Here is a 23,383-nt window from a genome sequence, read left to right as displayed (position 1 = left end):
AATTCAGGAAACTTTAAAAAAATTCCATTTTGAAAAATTTATGGAATAGAAGTACAGATAAGATTTCCATATTCTCCTTCTCCTCCAAATACCAAAGGTCCATCCCCTTCACCCTGGTGAGGAGGTGGGCCAAGAGAGACTGATAATCTGAAACATAATTATGATGGTGACATAAGAGGCTCCTGAACTCATATCCTCCCATAGGACACACCAAATATATAGCTACACATGGAGTAATTCCCTGTGAACTAGGGAGGAATTTCTGAGAAACTTCTATACATCATGAGGGCAGGAAAAATACATCAAAGCTGGTTGTGGCACACCCTAATACTGGGAGCCATTAAAAACAAAAAAGGTAGCTTTGGACAATCACAAATATTTGAGAGAAAACCAAGAGACTGGACTGAGCTAAAAGTTACATTACCTACACAAGACCACTCTGTCAAGAATGAGAGGTAGTTGTTTGTCTAATGCACAGAAATCACACACACACAGAGAAAAGGAAAATGAAGAAAGAGATAAATATGTTCAAAAAAAAAAAAAAGATAAAACTCCAGAAATAGATCTTAATGAAATGGAGATGAGTGATTTACCTGATAAAAAGTTCAAAATAATGGTCAAAGAAATGCACACAGAAGTCAGGAGAACCATCCATGAAAAAAGCAAGGATTTCAAAACAGAGATAGAAAATATAAGAAAGTATCAAATAGAAATAAATCATAGAGCTGAAGAATACAACAACTGAACTGAAAAAATTCAATAAAAAGGTTCAACATCAGACTAGATTCCATTTAGAGTAGCATCAAAAATAATAAAATATTTATGAATAAAAACCAAAAAGGTAAAAGATCTCTACACAGAAAACCATAAGACACTGATTAAAAGAATCAAATAAGACATAAATAAATGGAAATGTTCGTGGATTGGAAGAATTCATATGGTTAAAATGTCCATAGTACCCAGGGACTTCCCTGGTGGTGCAGTGGTTAAGAATCTGCCTGCCAATGCAGGGGACATGGGTTCGATCACTGCTCCAGGAAGATCCCACATGCTGTGGAGCAACTAAGCCTGTGTGCCACAACTACTGAAGGCCGTGTGCCTAGAGCCCATGCTCTGCCACAAGAGAAGTTACTGCAACAAGACACCTGCACACCACAATGAAGAGCAGACCTCCTCACCACAACTAGCCCGTGCTCAGCAATGAACACCCAACACAGCCAATAAATAAATAAATTAATAATAATAATAATAATAATAAAAGTATACAACTTAATCGTTTAAAAAAATGTCCATAGCGCCCAAAACCACCTATAGATTCTATGGAATCCCTATAAATATTCCAATGATATGTTTTACAGAAGCAGAAAAACAATCCTAAAATTTATATGGAATCACAAAATATCCTGAATAGCCAAAGCAATCCTGAGAAAGAAGAACAAGGCAGGAGGCATCACACTTCCTGATTTCAAGCTGTATTATAAAGCTGTAGTAATCAAAAACAGGTGCAGGTTTAAAACATAGACTAAGGGAGCAAAATCAAGAGCTCAGAAATAGAAGTAATGTCAGCAACATGTGTGAGATGCTCCAATTGTCTCTCCCCTTCAGTCTACAACTAGTAAAACATCCACAACTCAACAACGGTTCCTCTTCCCAGCATACCAGGATGCCAGAGAGTTCCATACATATGTTTATCTAAAGAGACTCAGTTCAGAAATAGAGACACACATACAGACTTAAGATGAGAGGATGAAAAAAAATATTTCATATAAATGGAAATGACAAGAAAGCTAGGGTAGCAATGCTCATATCAGATAAAATAGACTTTAAAACAAAGCCTATAACAAAAGACAAAGAAGGACACTGCATAATATTAAAGGGATCAATACAAGAAGAGAAAATAATACTCATTAACATATATGCACCTAATACAGGAGCACTTAAATACATAAAGCAAATATTAACAGGTAGAAGGGAAGAAATTGATAATTACAGAGTAATAGTAGGGGACTTTAACATCCTACCTACATCAATGGACAGATTCTCAGACAGAAAATCAATAAGGAAACAGTGGTCTTAAATGACACATTAGACCAGTTAGACCTAATAGAAATGTACAGGGAATTCCATCCAAAAGCAGGAGAATACACATTCTTTTCAAGTGCTCATGGAACATTCTCCAAGATAGATTACATGCTAGGCTACAAAATAAGTCTCAGCAAATTTAAGAGAACAGAAATATATCAAGCATTTTTCCCAACCACAATGGTATAAAACTAGAAATAAGTTACAGGAAGAAAAATGGAAAAACACAAACATGTGGCGGCTAAACAGTATGCTACTAAAAAAAGAATAGGCCAATGAAGAAATCAAAGAGGAACTCAGAAAACACTTTGAGAAAAATAAAAATGGAAACACAACTTTGCAGCAAAAGCAGTTCTAAGAGCAAAGTTTATAACAATACAATCCTACCTCTAGAAACAAGAAAAATTTCAAATAAATAACCTAACCTATCATCTAAAGGAATTATAAAAAGAAGAGCAAACAAAGCCCAAAGTCAGCAAAAAGAAGGACTTAATAAAGATCAGAAAGGAAATAAGTAAAATTGAGAAAATACAATAGAAAAGATCAGTGAAACCAAGAGCTAGTTTTTTTGAAATGATAAACACAATGGATAGCCTTTTAGCTAGGCTCATCAAGAAAAAAAAGAAAGTGAGTCCAAATAAACCAAATAAGAAATGAAAGAGGGGAAGTAACAACCAATATCACAGAGATTCAAAAAATCATGAGAGAATACTACAAGAAGTTATATGCAAATATACTGGACAACCTAGAAGAAACTGAAAATTTTCTAGAAATATATGAACTTCCAAGACTGAATCAGGAAGAAATAGACAATCTGAACTGACCAAACATTAGTAGTGAAATTGAGTTTTTAATTAAAATAAAAACTCCCAGTAACAATACTCCAGGACTGGATGGCTTTACAGGGGCATTCTACCAGACATATAAAGAAGAGCTAATGCCCATCTTTGCCAAACTATTCAAAAAAACTGAAGAGCTGGGAATACTCCTGAATTCATTCTATAAGACCATCATTACCTTGATACCAAGGCCAGACAAAGACTCTGTGAAGAAGAAGAAGGAGGAGGAGGAGGGGGAGAGGGAGGGAGAGAGGGAAGGAGAGGAGGTGGAGGAGGAGGAAGAGGAGGAGGAGGAGAGGAAAAGAAGAGGAGGAAGAGGAAGGAGGAGGAGGAGGAGGAGGAGGGGAAGGGGAAGAGGAAGAGGAAGAAGAAGGAAATTAAAGGCCAATATCTCTGATGAATATAGATGCAAAAATCCTCAACAAAATATCAGCAAATTGAATTCAACAATATATAAAGAGGATCATACACCATGATCAAGTGTGATTCATTCCAGGGATGCTAGGATAGTTCAATATCTGCAAATCAAAATTTAAAAAAGGATGAAATCACATGATCATCTCTATAGACATAAGGTAAACATTTGAAAAACTTCAACATCCATTCATGACATAAACTTTCATAAAAGTTGGTATAAAGGAAACATATCTCAACATTATAAAGTCCATTTTCGACAAACCCACAGCTAACATCAGACTTACTGGAGAAAAGCAGAAAGTTTTCTTTTACAATCAGAAACAAGACAAGGAAGCTTACTTTCACTGCTTCTATTTAACATCATATTGGAAATCCTAGTCACAGCAATCAGATAAGAAAAAGAAATAAAAGGCATTCAAATTGGAAGTGAAAAAGTAAAACTGTCACTATTTATATATGGCATGATACTACACATAGAAAACCCTAAAGTCTGCATCAAGAAACTATTAGAACTAATCAATGCAATCAGTAAAGTTGCAGAATACAAGATTAATATACAGAAATCTGTTGCTTTTTTATACACTATTAATGAACTATCAAAAAGAGAAAGCGAGAAAACAATCCCATTTAAAATGGTATCAAAAGGACAAAAATGCCCAGGAATAAACTTAACCAAAGAGATGGAAGACCTATACTCTGAAAACTATAAAACACTGATTAGGTAAACTGAAGACGACACAAAGAAACAGAAAAATATCCTGTGTTCCTGGATTGGGGAAATTAATATTGTTAAAATGCCCATACTACCCAAAGCAATCTAGAAATTTAATGCAATCCCTATCAAAGTATGCATCACATTTTTCTTAAACCTAGAACAAATTATCCTAAAATTTATATGGAACCAAAATAGACCCAGAGTAGCCAAAACAATCTTGAAAACAAAATAACAAAGCTGGAGGTATCATGATCCCTGACTTCAGGCTATATCACAAAGATACAATAGCCAAACCCCCATGGTACTGACACAAAACAGACACATAAAACAATGGAACAGAATACAGAGTCCAGAAATAAGCCCAAACACTTATGATCAATTAATCTATGACAAAGGAGGCACATATATACAATGGATAAAAGATAATCTCTTCAATGGGTGGTGCTAGGAAAACTTGACAGCTACACATAAAACAATGAAATTAGAACATTCACACCATATATGAAAGTAAATTCACATGGATTAAAGACCATGGTTCTGTCTCCTGAGGCAAAAGAAACAGAAGTAAAAATAAGCTATTTGGACCTAATTAAACATAAAAGGTTTCACACAGCAAAGAAAACCATAAACAACCTACTGAATGGGAGAAAATATTTGCAAATGATATGGCCAATAAGGGGTTAATATCCAAAATACAACTCAATATTAAAAAACCAAACAACCCGATTAAAAAATGGACAGAAGAAGTGAATACACATTTTTTTCAAAAAAGACATACAGATGGCCAACAGGCACATGAAAAGATGCTCAATATCACTGATCACCAGAGAAATGCAAATCAAAACCACAATGAGATATCACCTTGCACCGGTCAGAATGGCTACCATCAAAAAGTCTACAAATAACAAATGTTGGTAAGGATGTGGATAAATAGGAACTCTAATACGCTGTTGGTGAGAATGTAAATTGGAGCAGCCCCTGGGAAAACAGTATGGAGGTTTCTCAAAAAACTAAAAATAGAACTATCATACAATCCAGTAATTCCACTTCTTAGTATATATCCGAAGAAAACAAAAACACTAATTCAAAAAGATACCTGCATCCATTGTTCACAGCAGTACTATTTACAATAGCCAAGATATGGAAGCAAACTAGGTTTGCATCAACAGATAAACGGATAAAGATGTGATTTTAAGACTTTGGAGAAAATGCAATTTGAAGGGCACAAATAAACTCTCATCAATTCTAAAACGTTAAGCATTTCTGCTGTAATACTAGGTATGCTTTGCTTTAAAATGTCCCTTCAGGCAAAATCAAGCACCAGAAATAACTAGCTGATAGAGAAAATATTGTAGAGGTGAACCATTCAAAAACCTATGCAACTCTGTAACCATAATGCTTATAAAAACAATCACAATCTTAATAAATCTTAGCACAGCTAAATCTCCATAGCATTTTCAACCAGCATCAGTCACTCAATCCTTTGTAGGTTTAAATGCTGGGGCTCACCTCCCTCTGAGATGTAGTTCCTTGAGGGCATGAATTCTCAATAGAGAGCAGTTTCATTAAAAATTTAAAATCTGATATTTAAAAATGTCTTTGCAGCTTTTTCATCTGCATTTGAAGCTTCACTGGATATATTAATGTTGTGGAAAGCATAGTGATCCTTGGTAGCTTCAAAACATTCAAAATTGACTCCAAAGGAATGTATTTCAATAGGGTTTTTAGGTTTTTTTTTCTTAAGATTTCTTCAAAAGCTGCTAAATTGGTGTTAACCAGTGACTTCTGGGTTATATTTTCTCTATTTATCAATCCTCTATGAACTATAATAGTTTGTGACATAGAAATACATGGTCTATTGTAGCAGAAAGTTATATAAAAATTTAAGTCTCAATGCTATTGTCCAAATTGCTATAATCTTTTTTATACCTTTGCTGGTTTTTTTTTCTCCAAAAAATATGTATATAGATATTTACACATACACACACAGACATACTATAAGAACCTTCAAAATGCATCTGAATATTATTGTCTTACCTTATTTCCTAGTTACATAAATTCTCAAATAACATTTTTAGACAATAGACTACTAAGAATATAAATAACCTAAAATTATTAATCTTTAATTCTAGAAAAATCTATATTGTACATTGATGTTTAAAATCCTACATACATTAAAAACATATGAGAAATGCTTTATAAGAATGTACTTTATTATGAAAATACAAATCACCACAGATACATTTCTACTACTTCAGTAAACATCACATGTGATTTTCCTTTTCTGAATGGAGGGTACAGCAACAGATCTTGTAGAATCTTTAAAGGAAAAACTCCATTTTCACACTCTGATCCTCAGATATTCTGCCATCCTGTTGGTTCAAACAGAGAAGAGTCAAACAGTCAAGCAGAGTTTCACTGGTTTACAGTTTTTCACAAATGCATGTTAAAGTTTGGTAAGAAAAACATAGAGTAAGATATGAATACTCCCTACTTCCACTTCCTTCTGCCAGCCAAGACTGTAAACAGGGCAATGTCTGCCCTTACACACAGGGTCATTGACTAATGCGAATAACAAAGGAGAAATTTTGTCAGTTGTTCATTCTCCCAACAGAACAAAAGATACACTGTAGAGAAGCTTTTGTTTCAGAACAATTTGATTTTTATTTCAATATTTGGAAAATTGCTATATAATTTGGATAGATGTAAAATCATGTATGAAATAATTATTCAAAATTTTTCCATAGAAACACATTTAAGCTTAAGAAAAATTCTACAAACGGTTGACACATTTTCTGCAATCAAATTTGAACATTTCTTTATGTGAAATAATTATAATTAATCATAAAATTAAATATAAAGACACAAAAATGGGTATCAACTTAGGTACCAGTAGTCTTTACCAACAAAATTCAAGTCAAGGTAAAACTAGAGAGGTATGTGATCATATTGAATTTTATGTCTATTAAAATTAAAGAAGCAGGAAAATATATATTGCAAACTGGCCAACTGACCAGAGAAATTTTCTGAAGAAACCTCTCCATTATCAAAGATAAATGTTAATTTTTAAATGGTTTAAAATGTCTTTGTTTGGAGAATAAATATGACCATCTAAATTTTTATTATATGAACTGGATTGGCACATCTAATATTATTTTGAAAAATTACTGACAAATAAATATCCACAGCCCAAATGAACAGTAATAAGAATAAACTATATGAAACCTATGTAAGCCTACATAAACAAAGACCAATAACTAATATATAAGATATCACTGCAGTCAGAATTAACTTATGTATATTTTCACACTTCCACTTCATCCTTTTCTTTCAAAGTATTACCTTTCTATTGAAAGTATTAAATATGTATCTTATAGTATCTTTTAAAAGTGCAAAACACAGAGACTAATTATATTTATACTCAAAATATAATAAAGCTTATAATATCACATGAATCACATTCACTTATTAAACATGTAGTTATATTAAATCATTTTAAATTTTATTAATGTTTCATAATATCCCACTGATAGCTTGACAATGTGTAATTCTTACATAATGATGATCCAGTATTTGCCTTTTTTTTAACTTTTAGATTCTTCACAACTGTAGGCAGGACATCACTGTTCTCCTGTGGCAAATATTTATATAGGCCAAATGCAATAGCAGTGAAGAAGATAGTAACTACTTTGCAAATAAAACCTGAATTTGAAAAACACATAGCCATCAGATGCGTCAATTTATTTAGAGCAAAAATGTTTGTGGAAAGAGCCATTTACCAAAGAAAAGGTAAGCATATTTCATCTCTAAAGGTACCAATTTCCAATTGTAGAATACAATTAATGTCATGTTACTTAAAGGAAATATTTTTTAAATGTTTATAAAATCTTTTAGATTTCTTAAACAAACAGCCCAAGAAAAATTCAGTGTATTACTATTTCACAGAATGTATTAATTTTAAAACATAAAAATACATTTCTACTTTCAAAACTTAATTATCAGTAGAAACTGGAACCTTTTAATGTCATTTCATGCAGCTTTATGCTTTTTGAAATATTCATCATTTTCCAGATACCAACAGAAATATTTTAGAAAAATTAATTGACTGTAAGTTTTTAAATTTATTTTCATTTTTCAAGTTTCAGAAAGTTAATATATTACAGGCATTATATAAAAGTATCTGAACTTTGGATGCAAATAACCCTGGTCATTAAAGTAAAAGATATTTTACAGCAACAATACCAATTATCTGACAATATCAATTATAGTGGTTTCAAAGATAAAATAGAAAACATTAATGAGTCTATGTTATTTGTAATTTTACAATACTTCAAACATTTATTTATAACAGCTGAACACTGCAAACAACCCAAATGTCCATTAATAAGAGCACGAATAAACTACAGCATATTCATAAAATGAAACAATACCCAGAAATTTTAAAAAGCCCAAGCTACTGCTATAGAATAACATGGATGAATCTTCCAAAAGTATAACATTAAGCAAGACTGGTGAAAAACTCCATTAGCATATGTTATATTCTATTTGTATAACTTCTAGAACAGGCAAACCAACATATTGTAATAGAAATATGAAAGGGGTTTATCTGTGGAGGAGAGAAATTGACTAGAAAGGGGCATAGGAGAAATTTCTATAGCTTGTTTTGAGTGCTGGTTCTACAGGTGCACTCAATTATCAAAAGCCAGCACACGGAACACCTAACACTGATGTTAATCATAGGTTAATCGCATCTCATTTTTTAAAAAAAAGTACTGCTTGATACATTTTTCACAAACTAAATACAGTGTGACCAGCATCTGGATGAAGAAGAAAACATTGTCAAAACCCTAGAAGCCATCCTCACATTTCTTCATATTCATTGACCATAAAAGTTTTTGTTTTTGAAGAATAATTATAGCAGGTCAAAATTATGTAAGTGGAATTGTACAGTGAACACTCATTTTTGTCTGTTTTCTTTCCTGCAATGTTATGTTTATGTGAGTCATCCATATTTTATGAAGTTGTGTACTTTTCATTTTCATTGTTGCATAGTATTCCACTGTTGATTTTATCACAATTTATTTATCCATTCCACTGATTTTTGTTGGCTATTTATCTACTTTTATGAAGAGTTTTTTCAAGTGTTTTGCCCACTTTTTTATTAAGTTACATATCCTTTACTTATTGTTGGTTTGTGGGAGGTTTTTTTTTAACATATATTTTGGACATTAGTTCTTTTTCACCTTTTTACCTTTTTCACTGTCTTCTAACACAATGCTTGTCTTTTCTGTCTCTCAATTTTTATTTCTTTGATAAAAATTTATTAATTTTAATGTAGTCTGATTTTTCTTTTATAGCTGGTGCTTTTTGTATCCTGTTTATGCAATCTTTTCCTACTTCAAGGTTGTGAAGATACTCTACTGTTTATCTTTCACATTCATAGCTGCAATACATCAGAATTGATATTTGTATATAATGTGAGGTAGAGATCAAGATACGTTTTTTAGATATACATATATAAAATAACCCTTTATTTAGAAGATGATCTTTTTTACCACTGCAGGGTCTCCTTTGTCATAAATCAATTGAGTGTGCATGTGTGGGCTTGTTTCCAGATTCTCTATTCTGTTCCATTGGTTAATGTGCTGACACTTGCACCAATATCCTTTTGTATTGATTATTACAACTTGATAATAGGTTTTGATAACTGGTAGCATATACCTTTCAATTTTGTTTCTTCAAGATTTTTTGGGTAATTCTTAGCCCTTTGGCTTTCCATATGAATTACAATTCCCTTGTCAATAAAAAAAAATACCTTCTGGGATTTTGTGACCACAATGATGCTATAAATTAATTTGGGAGAAGTGGTATTTTAAATCTTCCTGTCTATAAACATGATTTTTTTTTCATTTATTTAGGCTTTGGTTTCCCTCAAATAAATTTTGTAGTTATCAGTGTAGAGGTTTTATATAACTTTCAATACATTTTTTCTTGGTACTTGATTTTTTAATATTATTGTATTTATTAGATTATTTTTGTATTTGGTTGTGCCTGGTATATAGAAACACAATTTTTGTGTATTAATTGTATATTAAACAACTTTACTAAATTCACTTAATTCTAATATATTGTATTTCTTGATATAATAGCTAATTATAAGTGTGTTCACTTCATAAAAATATGTTGAGCTATACATTAATAATATGTGGCCTTTATTTATATTTTTATTTTGATTAAAATTCTACCAAGAAACTCAAACCTGATGAAGCAGTAAACATGGCAAGTTAAAATAAGAGATATGTGCAAGAGACATAAATTAAATCCCTATTGCAAATAAACTAGAGCTGATGGAATCCTCATTTGAGATAAAAGGCACTTAATGAGTAATCCCAATGAAAACCTAAGATTTGAGAAAGAAAGATTAGAACTTCCTTGCTACCAAAGGGAACTGATGGACTGATAAAACACTTTTTTTACTGACTTTTTTGAGTGATAAAATTTTTGAGAATCTGATGAATGCCACAGCCTTCCTTTATAGCAAACATATAATTGTACAAATAGAATTTTAGGATTTCAAAAATATACTAAAGGTTAATGTGGCCTCCTAGGGTTCATGGATCCCTCATGAATAAGCCTTACTCTAGAGTAGTGGTGTGCATGGAACTTTCTATGCACACCACAGAAAGTGTGTGCATAGAACACTAGTCAAACGTGACCATTAAGCCAGTGAAATTTGGCTATTGTTACTGAAGGACTGAATGTTTAATTGCATTAAATTAAATTAAATTAAAATAGTTATGGGTGGTTAATGTCTCCTATATTGGACAGTGCAGCTCCAGGATCTCTCACATAGCTGTCTTCAAAGTTTACTGTGATAAAAATCATCTGAGGTGCTTTATTAAAAATACACATTCCTACCACTAATTCCTGGTATTCTAAATAAAGACCTCAGAACTTATATTTTAGCAAGCATTCCAAGTGATTCTGATTCAAATGACTCATGGAATAAAATTTAAATACTGGTTTACACTAAATTGCTGCAAATGCATGTTCCTATTGCAGTTTCCTGTATTTGCCCTCTCTGACTGTAATTCCCTGTGTTCTGTATTATCATTATCTCCCTTTAGTAGCTCCTAGTAGGCTCTCTAATAGTTCATCAATTTTCTCAATTATATGCTGTTTGAAAACAGTTAAGCATATTACATTTATATTTAAAATAAAAACTAAAAGGTTCAACAGTATTTTAAGAGGACTTTCTTAAAAATAATGCCTAGTTTTGTTGAATTATCTCTGAGAAATTAATTTTGACTTCTTAAATGCCAATTTTGACTTTTTAAATTTTTTTTAAAAATTTATTTAGTGTTCAGTATTGACTAATAAGCTCACTGGACAATTGACTTCTGAATTAGAAGGCATTGCTAAATACTGTTTATCCAACAGATATTTGTTACTCTTAAATATTAGACTCTATCATTAGGTGGTTCTTTGAATTACTAAACCCACTTAGTAAAATCACAAAACATATAAACACTCAAATATTTAGCACACCAACAGTATCTATCCAATAAAATGTTAACGCTCATTAAGGCTTCAGAAATTATGTAGTCCAACATCTTCATTTTGCAGATGAATAATCTGAGAGCCAAGAACATCTAGTGAATTTCCCAAAGTAATAAAAGCATATCTAGACTTTCCCCAACACTTTGACCATATCACTATAGCATCCCAGTTTTCTATATCTTTTATTTATTCAACAAATACTGAATGTTTGCTATGTGTCTGGCCCTGTTTTATCACTGAGCAAAAGAGACGATGTGAAATCTATATTTAAGTGGGGTAAAAGTATTTTAATACTTTTCAGTGGTGTAAAATTTCTTTTTTAAATTATCAAATCTTTTACTGCAGAAATGGAAAGGACCATAAGGTCAAGCAACTTAGCTGTATATGTATACAGGCAAAACTGCTTCCCAAATTGAAACTCTGCTAATTATCACCCTTTATTCAGGAATAACATAAAACAACTGTGTAGGTAATGCAGTATCTCAAATATTTACATGAATTCTATAGTAATTTAGTTTCTAAAATATTTTGTATATAATAATATATGCTTCTTTAATAATCAAAGTATCCATTTGTTCTTCATTTATGACTATACCTTACTCTAAACAACCCTAAGTTTTTAAAACAATTTCACTTCTCGACATTCTTCAATAGATATCACTTACATACTCCTACCAATAGGTAGGCCATTTTTGTCTTGTTATAGATCCAACAACTTCCAATGCTTCCACAGCGCTCAGTATCCCGAAGGATGCAAGAAGTTTCTCCTACTATTTTAAAAATTACTGGTCCAGGTATAGTCCCTATGAAAAATGCAATGATTGTAAATTCTCCATGAAAACACTGTAGGTTGGGATCAGAATGATTTTTAAACTTAAACTTATATATTTATCCATAATCACTGTAAACATCATTTAAAATTATCTAAGAATTTGCTTATCAATAGGATTATTAAAAATTGGAAATTGTGTGCTTTCAAAAATGCTTATCCCTGTAGATACAAAAAAAAGCTAGCAGGTTTTCATCTTCTTAGAATGATATGCATGTTGTTATTTAGCTGAATCTCAATATTTTTGTTAATTTCTGAAAGAAAAATTTAGGAGAAATTTTTTAGAGATACTAAATACTGATTTTGTGAACTCGGTGTATCTCCAAAGATTTCAAATTGTGAAATTTTCAACGACTGAAAAATTAGTTTTGAAATGCAACGTATATCTGTTATGTATCAAGATACTGAAATAACTGAAAATGTAAATGCTTTGGTATGTTTGTAGCAGCCCTAGCTTCAGAAGACCTCATATCCAGAGGAAGAGTAGTGTGCTGCCTGAGGCAAATCTCTATATACTCACAGGGACATCTCCTCAGCAACAATGTCACTTTTCAGGTAAAAGTGAATGAAGTCTTAAAATTAAATAAAATAATACATATATACATACACACATAAATAAATGCTACTCGAAAGACATTAGAACTGGGTTCTCAGAACTAACATATCTAATGATTGACCATCTTCCTTAGGAAATTATGAGTGCTCATGCCTCATGACTTTCTGATTCCTGTCAAAGACCACTACCATCACCGGATTTCCCAGTCTCAGAGAGTGCTGGTACTCTATTTATAACTGCTCAAAGTGAAAAACCTAGGTCTGCTACTTATTTTTTTTTCCTTTGAGGGTGAGTCAAAAATTAGCCTCATTCCAGTTATATTAAAACTTCTATAAATTCTACAGCCTGAGTGCAGATAATTTTTGACTCACCCTCGTATTTCCCACCATATTTTTTTAATCCATGATAAATCTTTGCAACACTAACTCCAAATACATCTTGGATAAGTTGATTTCTCTTTTTTTATTACAACCCTCAGAATCCAATTTAATATAACTCTGACTTAGAGTTCAACAAAAGCCTCCTTTTTCTTCTCCTCCACGTTTACCTTTGATAAATATTTCTCCCTCCAGCAGCAGATTTATCTTTTAAATGTAAGCCAGATAATATCTATCCTCTGCTTAAATTCTTTGATGGCAAAACCCTGAAAGATCTAGAGACAGTCGTATCTAAAATATCATCACCTTATTCCACCCTCTCCCATTCAAAAATGCATCAGCCTCACTGAATTCCTTTCTGGGGGAGGAAACTGTGCACTTGCTATTTCTTATGCTCCCTCCTCCATTAAGAATCTATCCCTATCCACTGGATCACCGTCCACCGTAAAAACGCGCTCTAATTTTTCTCAATTAAAAAAGCTAATTTAAACCATGCATGGTGATCTAGCTGTAGAACAATTTCTCTGATCCCCATTAAAGTCACACAAATTTTTCTACATTCTTGATTCCATTTATTATGTCTTTCAGTCTTCAATCCAGTCTAATTTTGTTTCCTTACCCCACCAATATTTTTAGTCAACTTCTTGAATCAGAGGTCCTAATATAGTTATAATGTGGATTTGAAAGCTAGTTTTTGCATTTTAAGAAAGCCTGAAGTACAGAGTGCATCACCCTCAGCAAAACCAATTTGTTCTTTGCATATAAATCTTTTAAAACAACAGATTCTGTGTCTTTGGTAATGAAAAAATTTTAAAGCACTAGTCTAGGTTAATGACTTCTCAAGCATGCAAGCAATATAAAATATAGTTTCTGTGCTTATATGTGCTTTGTTTCAGCTTACCAAACTGCTTGTATAAGCTTAAAGAATATACTTCTGATCAAAAAGATTCTCTTCTAATTGAATATATTAATGCATATTTTATATGACAGGATGGGCTTTACATTAAGTATTATCTTTTTACACTAAGTATTATCTCCTAAATTCTGTAAAGCAGCTCCCCCATTCACTTCTTTTATGTCATTTATCATTATTATTCATTTGAAATTGTAAATATACGTTGACACATGTATAAATAAAAAAAAAACAATTAATTCAGTGTAATAATAGATTGCCAGAAGTCCATACCAAATATTCTCAAAATCACAAAGGTCACACCCATGGCCAGAAAACGTTGTTTGTCAGATATAATCCTGCAAGCAAATAGCAATATCAGCAAAACATCATTATTATTAACTGTAGAGAATGTTTGTAGGTTCAGAGGTAATTTTTTTTCCTATGCACCCATTAGACTAAGGATCTTTAGCAAGCTGACAGAGTTCAATCTGGTTGAATTAACTACAACTCTTCCCACTTCTCCATATTCTGCCCCTTGCCAACCAATTCCAAAGCTATGTGTGCTTTACAAGGAGGAAGAATTTATGGCCCAAACTCTCTGTCCCAGCCTTGGCTGAAAAAACTTACTACTTTTCATACTTCTCATTCTTCATTCTGTGGTGCACATCCATTGTTTCAGATTTCTTTCTTTTGTCCCTGTGAAATTTACTCTCTACCTTTCCCTACCTTGCTCTCTGCCTTGGGAGGCTGACCTAAATGGACTACATCAATAGGCTCTCTTGCCTCTGGCTACTGATTGTTCTGCCAATAGGGTGCTCCAGAGTAAGAAAGGAAATTGAAGTCAAGGTCTTCATTCCCAGCCTCCTTCCCTGCAGAGTTACCCAAGTTGACTGGGTCCCAAGGCAAAGCAGGCCCCTCTACAGGTCTCTCTTCTTCCTACCCTTGTTTCCCTTTGGGTGTGGGGTGGTAAAAGATCAGGTCTTGCACTATACTTTGGGATTCCCTACTCACACTTTAAATAGCCACTTTATTCAACCTTACTTGAATTGTTCTAATTTGAGGGTGCCATCTCTTTTTTGTTGGACCTCTGACTTTTATCCTCACCATTCAAAAGTTAAAATAAATTAAAAAATAACTTTCTCAAGTAAAAAGAATGTATATCTCTGTATTTTATATTGGTCAAACCAAGTACTTGTTTTAAAAAGAAAAATAATGCATAACATCACATAATAGTTTGGAAAATAAAATACAATAAAAAATGATAAACCCTTGAACATTTTAGAAAGTAAGGAAATAAAAGCTACATTTTAAATAAAGTCTATGCTTACCCTTTATTTCCTTGTTCTGGAACTTGAATAATAAATAAGTATGACCAATACTGTCATCCAAAAGGACTCAATTTATTAAAATGTAGCATATGTATAGTATTTTTTGACTATTTTGTAAAAAGTGAGATAATTCCACCTGTATCAACCTGGTAAAAATATATATTCTTTCCTCAAATATTTACTACTAGGAAAATGAAAACAAATTTATCAATTCTTAAAAGATGATGTTTATAAAGAAAAAATAATTTAACTTTTATTATGAACAGAGTCATTAAAGACACATAAGGGAAGTAAAGTGCCACATTTCAGAACCACACTTCAGGATAAAGATTTTGGTATAAAGTAGAAATGTGGGTCATATGCCTAACTACAATTGAGTATTCTGCTTCATTTAGCACAAGCAGTTTTCTTATATGTAATATGATAATGGTGTTCTCTGAAGTATATAAAGAGCTAACAATAACTCATAAGTATAATGATTAAGAAATATTTATGTATGTTCAGTTTGATTATAACCTTTCTAACTGATATACAAAAGAAGATGAAAAGATGAATGATTCTCATAATTTTCCAAAATCACTTAAATGAACAGCAAAACAATAAATAATAGATTTTCATAAAACACAAATTCTTAGTGAAAAACATTAGTATCTTTTAAGAATAAAGTGAATTTTTTTGGTATTTTGTCTGAGTAAGACTATGATGGGATGGTTTAAGAATCTCATGGAATAAACAAAATATTTGTTAGTACTCTTCCACAATGTAAAAGGCAGCTTCCAATATCTCCTATGACTTCTAAATTTACATTTTCAGTCCATATCTTTCTTGAGTTCTAGACTTAAGTTCCTATCTTGCACAAAAGTTGCTCTTCCCCAGTGTTCCCTGTCACAAGAATCATCATCCATGCAATTTTCAAGCCCAAAACCTAGTAAGAGGCAAGCCTAAGAGTATCCTTTTCCTCATTCACCACAGACAATCAATAATAAAATACTGTGACTTATAAAAATAACTTTTTTTCATATCTCTTTCTCTGATTTTCTTCATCTCTAATTCCACTGGCCTACTCCAAGTATGTATCTTTTGCCTAAAGAAAATAAAACAATTTCTTAACTTATCTGCCAACAACCACTTTTATCCTTTCAGTCCACTCTCCACATAGAGCCACAGTGATTTTTTAAGATAAAATTCTGATTATTTCACTGCCCCACTAGTATTCTTCAATGGCACATCAGTCTCATTGCATGCCACCTCACAACTTTTACCTTTATCACCCTCTTTGCTTACTACATTCTATCATACAACACTCTTATCTAAAGCTATTTCTTGCACTCAGAGGCAGGGTCTTTGCATATATTTTTCCCAGTGTGAAATTCTCAATCCCCATCTTTTAGGGTTTAGCTTAAATGTGATTTCTTTAAGGATACCCTCTCTGAATCCCTAGACTAATTTAGATTGTCCCATAATATTCTCTTGGCATTCTTCTACATTTTCTCCACAGTATTTTTTTTTAAGCTTTTTATTGGAATATAATTGCTTTACACTCTTGTACCAGATTTGAGGTACACCAAAGTGAATCAGCTGTATTTATACATATAACCCCATATTCCCTCCCTCCCATGACTCCCTCCCACCTTCCCTGTCCTGGCCCTCTAAGCCATCACCCATCGTCGAGTTGATCTCCCTTTGTTATACAGCAACTTCCCACTAGCTACCTATTTTATAGTTGGTAGTGTATCTATGTCTACGCTACTCTCTCACTTTGTCCCAGCTTCCCCTTCAACCCCCATCCCCCCAACCCCGTGTCCTCCAGTCCATTCTCTGCATCTGCATCCTTATTCTTGCCCTGTCACTGGGTTCATCAGTACCATATTTTTAGATTCTGTATATATGAGTTAGCATATAGTATTCGTTTTTCTCTTTCTGGCTTACTTCACTCTGTATGACAGTCTCTAGGTCTATCCACCTCATTACATATAGTTCAATTTCATTCTTTTTTATGGCTAATATTCCACTGTATATATGTGCCACATCTTCTCTATCCATTCATCTGTTGATGGGCATTTAGGCTGCTTCCATGTCCTGGCTATTGTAAATAGTGCTGCAATGAACATTATGGTACATGTTTCTTTTTCGATTATGGTTTTCTCTGGGTATATGCCCAGTAGTGGGATTACCAGATCATATGGTAGTTCTATTTTTAGTTTCTTAAGGACCCTCCAAACTGTTTTCCATAGTGGCTATACTAACTTACATTCCGACCAACAGTGCAGGAGGGTTCCCTTTTCTCCACACCCTCTCCAACATGTGTTGTTTCTAGATTTTTTTGATGGTGGCCATTCTGACCAGTGTGAGGTGATACCTCATGGTGGCTTTGCCTTGCATTTCTCTGATGATTAGTGATGCTGAACATCTTTTCATGTGTTTGTTGGCCGTCTCTATGTCTTCTTTGGAGAAATGTCTATTTAGGTTTTCCGCCCATTTGTGGATTGGGTTATTTGCTTTTTTGGTATTAAGCTGCATGAGCTGCTTATGTATTTTGGAGATTAATCCTTTGTCCCTTGCTTCATTGGCAACTATTTTCTCCCATTCTGAGGGTTGCCTTCTTGTCTTTTTTATGGTTTCTTTTGCTGTGCAAAAGCTTTTCAGTATCATTAGGTTCCATTTGTTTACTTTTGATTTTATTTCCATCATTCCAGGAGGTGGGTCAAAAAGGATCTTGCTTTGATTTATGTCAGAGTCTTCTTCCTATGTTTGCCTCTAGGAGTTTTATAGTGTCTGGCCCTGCATGTAGGTCTTTAATCCATTTTGAGATTCTTTTTGTATATGGTGTTAGGAAGTGTTCTAATTTCATTCTTTTACATGTCGCTGCCCAATTTTCCCAGCACCACTTATTGAAGAGGTTGTCTTTTTTCCATTGTATATTCTTGCCTCCTTTGTCAAAGAAAAGGTGCCCATATGTGCGTGGGTTTACCTCTGGGTTCTCTATTCTGTTCCATTGATCTACTTTTCTATTTTTGTGCCAGTACCATACTGTCTTGATCACTATGGCCTTGTAGTATAGTTTGAAGTCAGGAAGGCTAATTCCACCAACTCCGTCTTTCCTTCTCAAGATTGCTTTGGCTATTCGGGGTCTTTTGCGTTTCCATACAAATCGTAAAATTTCTTGTTCTAGTTCTGTGAAAAATGCCATTGGTAATTTGACAGGGATTGTGTTGAATCTGTAAATTGCTTTGGGTAGTATAGTCATTTTCACAGTGTTGATTCTTCCAATCTAAGAACATGGTATGTCCCTCCATCTGTTTGTATCGTCTTTGATTTCTTTCATTAGTGTCTTATAGTTTTCTGCATACAGATCTTTTGCCTCCTTAGGCAGGTGTATTCCTAGGTATGTTATTCCTTTTGTTGCGATGGTAAATGGCAGAGTTTCTTTAATTTCTCTTTCTGATCTTTTGTTGTTAGTGTATAGGAATGCAAGAGATTTCTGTGCATTAATTTTGTATCCTGCTACTTTACTAAATTCATTGATTAGTACTAGCAGTTTTCTGGGTTTATCGTTAGGGTTTTGTATGTATAATATTATGTCATCTGCAAAGAGTGACCATTTTACTTCTTTTTTTCCAATTTTGGATTCCTTTTATTTCATTTTCTTCTCTGATTGCTGTGGCTAAAACTTCCAAAACTATGTTGAATAATAATGATGAGAGTGGGCACCCTTGTCTTGTTCCTGTTGTTAGAGGGAGTTCTTTCAGTTTTTCCCCATTTAGAATGATGTTGGCCTTTGGTTTCCCATATATGGCTTTTATTATGTTGAGGTGATTTCCTTCTATGCTCATTTTCTGGAGAGCTTTTATCATAAATGGATGCTGAATTTTGTCAAAAGCTTTTTCTGCGTCTATTGAGATTATCATATGGTTTTTATCCTTCAATTTGTTGATATGATGTATCACATTGATTGATTTGCATATATTGAAGAATCCTTGCATTCCAGGGGTAAATCCCATTTGATCATGGTGTATGGTGTTTTTAATGTGCTGTTGGATTCTGTTAGTTAGTATTTTGTTGAGGATATTTGCATCTATATTCATCAGTGATACTGGCCTATAATTTTCTTTTTTTGTGACATCTTTGCCTGGTGTTGGTATTAGGATGATGGTGGCCTTGTAGAATGAGTTTGGGAGTGTTCCTCCTTCTTCTATATTTTGGAAGACTCCATAGTATGTTTTAATATTACAATTGAATATTTATTAGTGAAACTACTTTTTTTTTTTCACTATCTTGCCACCCTCCAAAATCCATCAGAGAAGCAGGAATGTGGTCACTTCTGTTCCTCTTGTATTTCACCTTTTCCCCTTAAAGTGCTCATCCACCTTCTTGTTTAAATCCATGGTGACTATCACAGGTGAGAATACACAGCCATGTTAAAATAATGAGGGATGGAAGGGAAAGAATTGACAACTAATTTTTCTTAATGAGCACCCTGATGGAGAGAGAACTGACAAATCACGATACTGATATTTTTCTGTTTAGACTTAAGCCTCACAGAGCTTCAGATATCATCAGATTTCTCCAGAGGAAAAAGAATGCTGTCATTCTTAGCCCCATTTGATCACCAGAAGCTCTGCCAGTTTGCCTGCCCCCTAGAGTGACACTCTACTCAGACCTAGTCCATGTTGTCAGCATCTGCCCCTCATCAAGAATTGGCAAGAATGTCAGGGATAACCCACCTCCTAGAGTAATGGAAATAAAAACAAAAATAAATAAGTGGGACCTAAGGAAACTTACAAGTTTTTGCACAGCAAAGGACACTATAAGCAAGACAAAAAGACACCCCTCAGAATGAGAGAAAAATATTTGCAAATGAATCAACAGACAAAGGATTAATCTCCAAAATATATAAACAGTTCATGCAGCTCAATATTAAAAAAAGAAACAACTCAACTAAAAAATGGGCAGAAGACCTAAACAGGCATTTCTCCAAAGAAGACATACAGATGGCCAAGAGGCACATGAAAAGCTGCTCAACATCACTAATTATTAGAGAAATGCAAATCAAAACGACAATGAGGTATTACTTCACACCAGTTAGAATGGGCATCATCAGAAAATCTACAAACAGTAAATGCTGGAGAGGGTATGGAGAAAAGGGAACCCTCTTGCACTGCTGGTGGGAATGTAAATTGATACAGCCACTATGGAGGTTCCTTGAAAAACTAAAAACAGAATTACCATATGACCCAGCAATCCCACTACTGGGCATATACCCAGAGAAAACCATAATTCAAAAAGACATATGCATCCCAGTGTTCATTGCAGGACTGTTTACAATAGCCTGGTCATGGAAGCAACCTAAATGTCCATCAACAGATGAATGGATATAGAAGATGTGGTACATATATACAATGGAATATTACTCAGCCATAAAAAGGAACAAAATTGGGACATTTGTAGAGACATGGATAGACCTAGAGACTGTCATACTGAGTGAAGTAAGTCAGAAAGAGAAAAACAAATATCGTATATTAATGCATATATGTGGAATATAGAAAAATTGTATAGATCAACTGGTTTGCAAGGCAGAAATAGAGATACAGATGTAGAGAACAAACATATGGACATCAAGTGGGGAAAGCCAGCGGGGGGGAGGGTTGGGGTGAGATGAATTGGGAGATTGGGATTGCCATATATACATTACTAATAAGAAAAAGAATATCAAATTGTACACTTTAAATATATGCAGTTTACTGTATGTTAATTACATCTCAAAAAAAGTTCTTGAAGAAAAAAAAAAAGAACGTCAGGGACAGCTTTAGATCCCTATTTCATCTCTAAAAGCTTCTGCTCTCTCTGGAATTTTAATCCCTCTAGTCCTCTGCCACTTTGTGCCTTTAAATATATGATTTTTTACATTTAACCCAGCCTTTCTAGTTATTCTCTGTAGAAACTGGCCTGCTGCAAACTATTCCATCTTACACGACATCCATGACATTAATTGATAATTTCACAATTTATGTATTTTGCTTTGACTTTTATTGTACTTTTTAAAAAATTAAACTTTGTTGAATGTGTAGTATAATTATATGCTTTGGAAAGCTATACATGCTGGAGAGACTTGCTTGCTTATACCCCTGCTCTCATCTACTCCCATTTCTACCCACCTCTTTTGGTTATCACTTTCATTACTTTCTGGTTTATACCTCCAGTGTTTCTTTATGAAAATACAAACGACTATAAATGCATACCTCTATACTCTCTTCTTTTGTCAGAGGAAGTAGCAAACTATATTGACTGCTCTTTACCTGATTTTTTTATGTTACAATATATTCTTGAGATTTCCTCCTATATGGACATAGAGCTCCTCCCTATTTTTTTTCACTTGCATTATGTTACATTGTGCAAAAATGCAATCATCTATTCAAACAGTCTGTTGCTCCTTCACAGTTTTTTCCAGTGTTTTCTGTTTGATGTATATATTACATACACGATATGTGGTTGTGTGTAATACAGATAGCCTTACAGATGTAAATATATCTTTTTGCAGGATATCTGCAATAAGGATTTCAAGAAGTACAAGTGCTGGCATAAAGGGTAAACATATCTGCAATTTTTTTAGGTATTAAAGATACCCTTTTCATCAGAGTTGCCTATTTTGTGCTCTTTCAAGCGATAGATGAGAGTACTTGTTTCTACACAGCCACATAAACAGATCTATTAATATTTTATTCCTGTAAATTAGGTACATAAGAACTAATATCACATAAAAGTTTTAAATTCTATGACCCTTACTATAGATACAGCTGTACATCCTTTCATATTTGTTATTTGTATTTTGTTTTCTTAGATCCTTTTCCACTTTTCCATTGGGCTGTTAATCTTCGGAGAGCTTTACTTATTAGAGGAATTAATTTATAGGATACGGGTTGCACAAATTCATTGTTGCTTGGCTTTTGACTTTGCTTATTATTTTTAATTTTATGGAGTAAAATTTATCAGTCTCTCCCTTATGACTTGTAGATTTTGAGTCATAGTTACAAATCCCTTGCTCTTTCAAAAATAATAATGAAATCAGCTGATTTTTTTAGTACTTGCATTATTTAATTTTTTTACATTTAAATATTTGTCCCATTTGAGTTTTTCCTCGTGTTTCATATGGGCTCTGGATATACTTTTTTCCCCAAAGTCTATCCCCATTATACCCAAACAGCTTTCTTAAAAGTCCATGTCTCATGCACTTATTTAGAACTTTACTTTCTCTGTATTAAATTCCTATATGAGTTGAGATCTATTTCTAGACTTTATTTCAGTCTATTCATAAATCAGTATACTGTATTGCTTCAGTGTTGAGACTTTGTGGTGCATTTTAGCTTACAGGGCTAAGCCTCTGTTATTCTGCTTCTTTGTTTCAGATTCCTAAGCTACTCTTATTTGTTATTTTTCCACAAAAACTTTAGAATTGGGTTTTATAATTCAATAATTCTATTGGTATTTTCATTATCACATTAAAATTATGAATTAAGGAGAACTGATTTATTGGTGGTGTTAGGTCTTCCTATTTAATGAGACATATCCCTCCAAATTGTTCAAGTGTGTTTCATTTTATTTTGAAATTATTTCTATTTTGAAAGTAGTATTTATTTTGAAACTCAATGTGGTTGTATGAACAGTATAAAACATACTGTGTATCTTCACTCAACATCCCTGAATGGTGAAATCTTATATAACTGTAAGATAATGTTAAAACCAGGAAGCTGACATTGGCTCATTGTTAACCATACTACAGTCCTTAAT

The 23,383-nt window shown here is 33.2% G+C and overlaps 1 protein-coding gene across 1 annotated transcript in view; it reads right to left on the bottom strand.

The window, feature by feature from the left end:
- Positions 1–6,346: 6,346 nt before the first annotated feature.
- SLCO6A1 (solute carrier organic anion transporter family member 6A1) overlaps positions 6,347–23,383 on the bottom strand; it is a 78,552-nt gene continuing 61,515 nt past the window's right edge. The window contains exons 11-14 of the mRNA XM_057720160.1: positions 14,562–14,626; positions 12,279–12,416; positions 7,609–7,755; positions 6,347–6,425 (exon numbers count right to left, since the gene is read on the bottom strand). Coding sequence (XP_057576143.1) covers positions 6,424–6,425; positions 7,609–7,755; positions 12,279–12,416; positions 14,562–14,626 — 352 coding nt within the window. The 3' untranslated portion in view covers positions 6,347–6,423. The remainder of the gene's footprint in view (positions 6,426–7,608; positions 7,756–12,278; positions 12,417–14,561; positions 14,627–23,383) is intronic.

The sequence above is a fragment of the Hippopotamus amphibius genome, chromosome 1 (genome assembly GCF_030028045.1).
Source record: "Hippopotamus amphibius kiboko isolate mHipAmp2 chromosome 1, mHipAmp2.hap2, whole genome shotgun sequence".
Lineage (NCBI taxonomy): Eukaryota > Metazoa > Chordata > Mammalia > Artiodactyla > Hippopotamidae > Hippopotamus > Hippopotamus amphibius.
The sequence above is the reverse complement of the archived record's forward strand: the minus strand, read 5'-3'. Positions and strand labels throughout refer to the sequence as shown.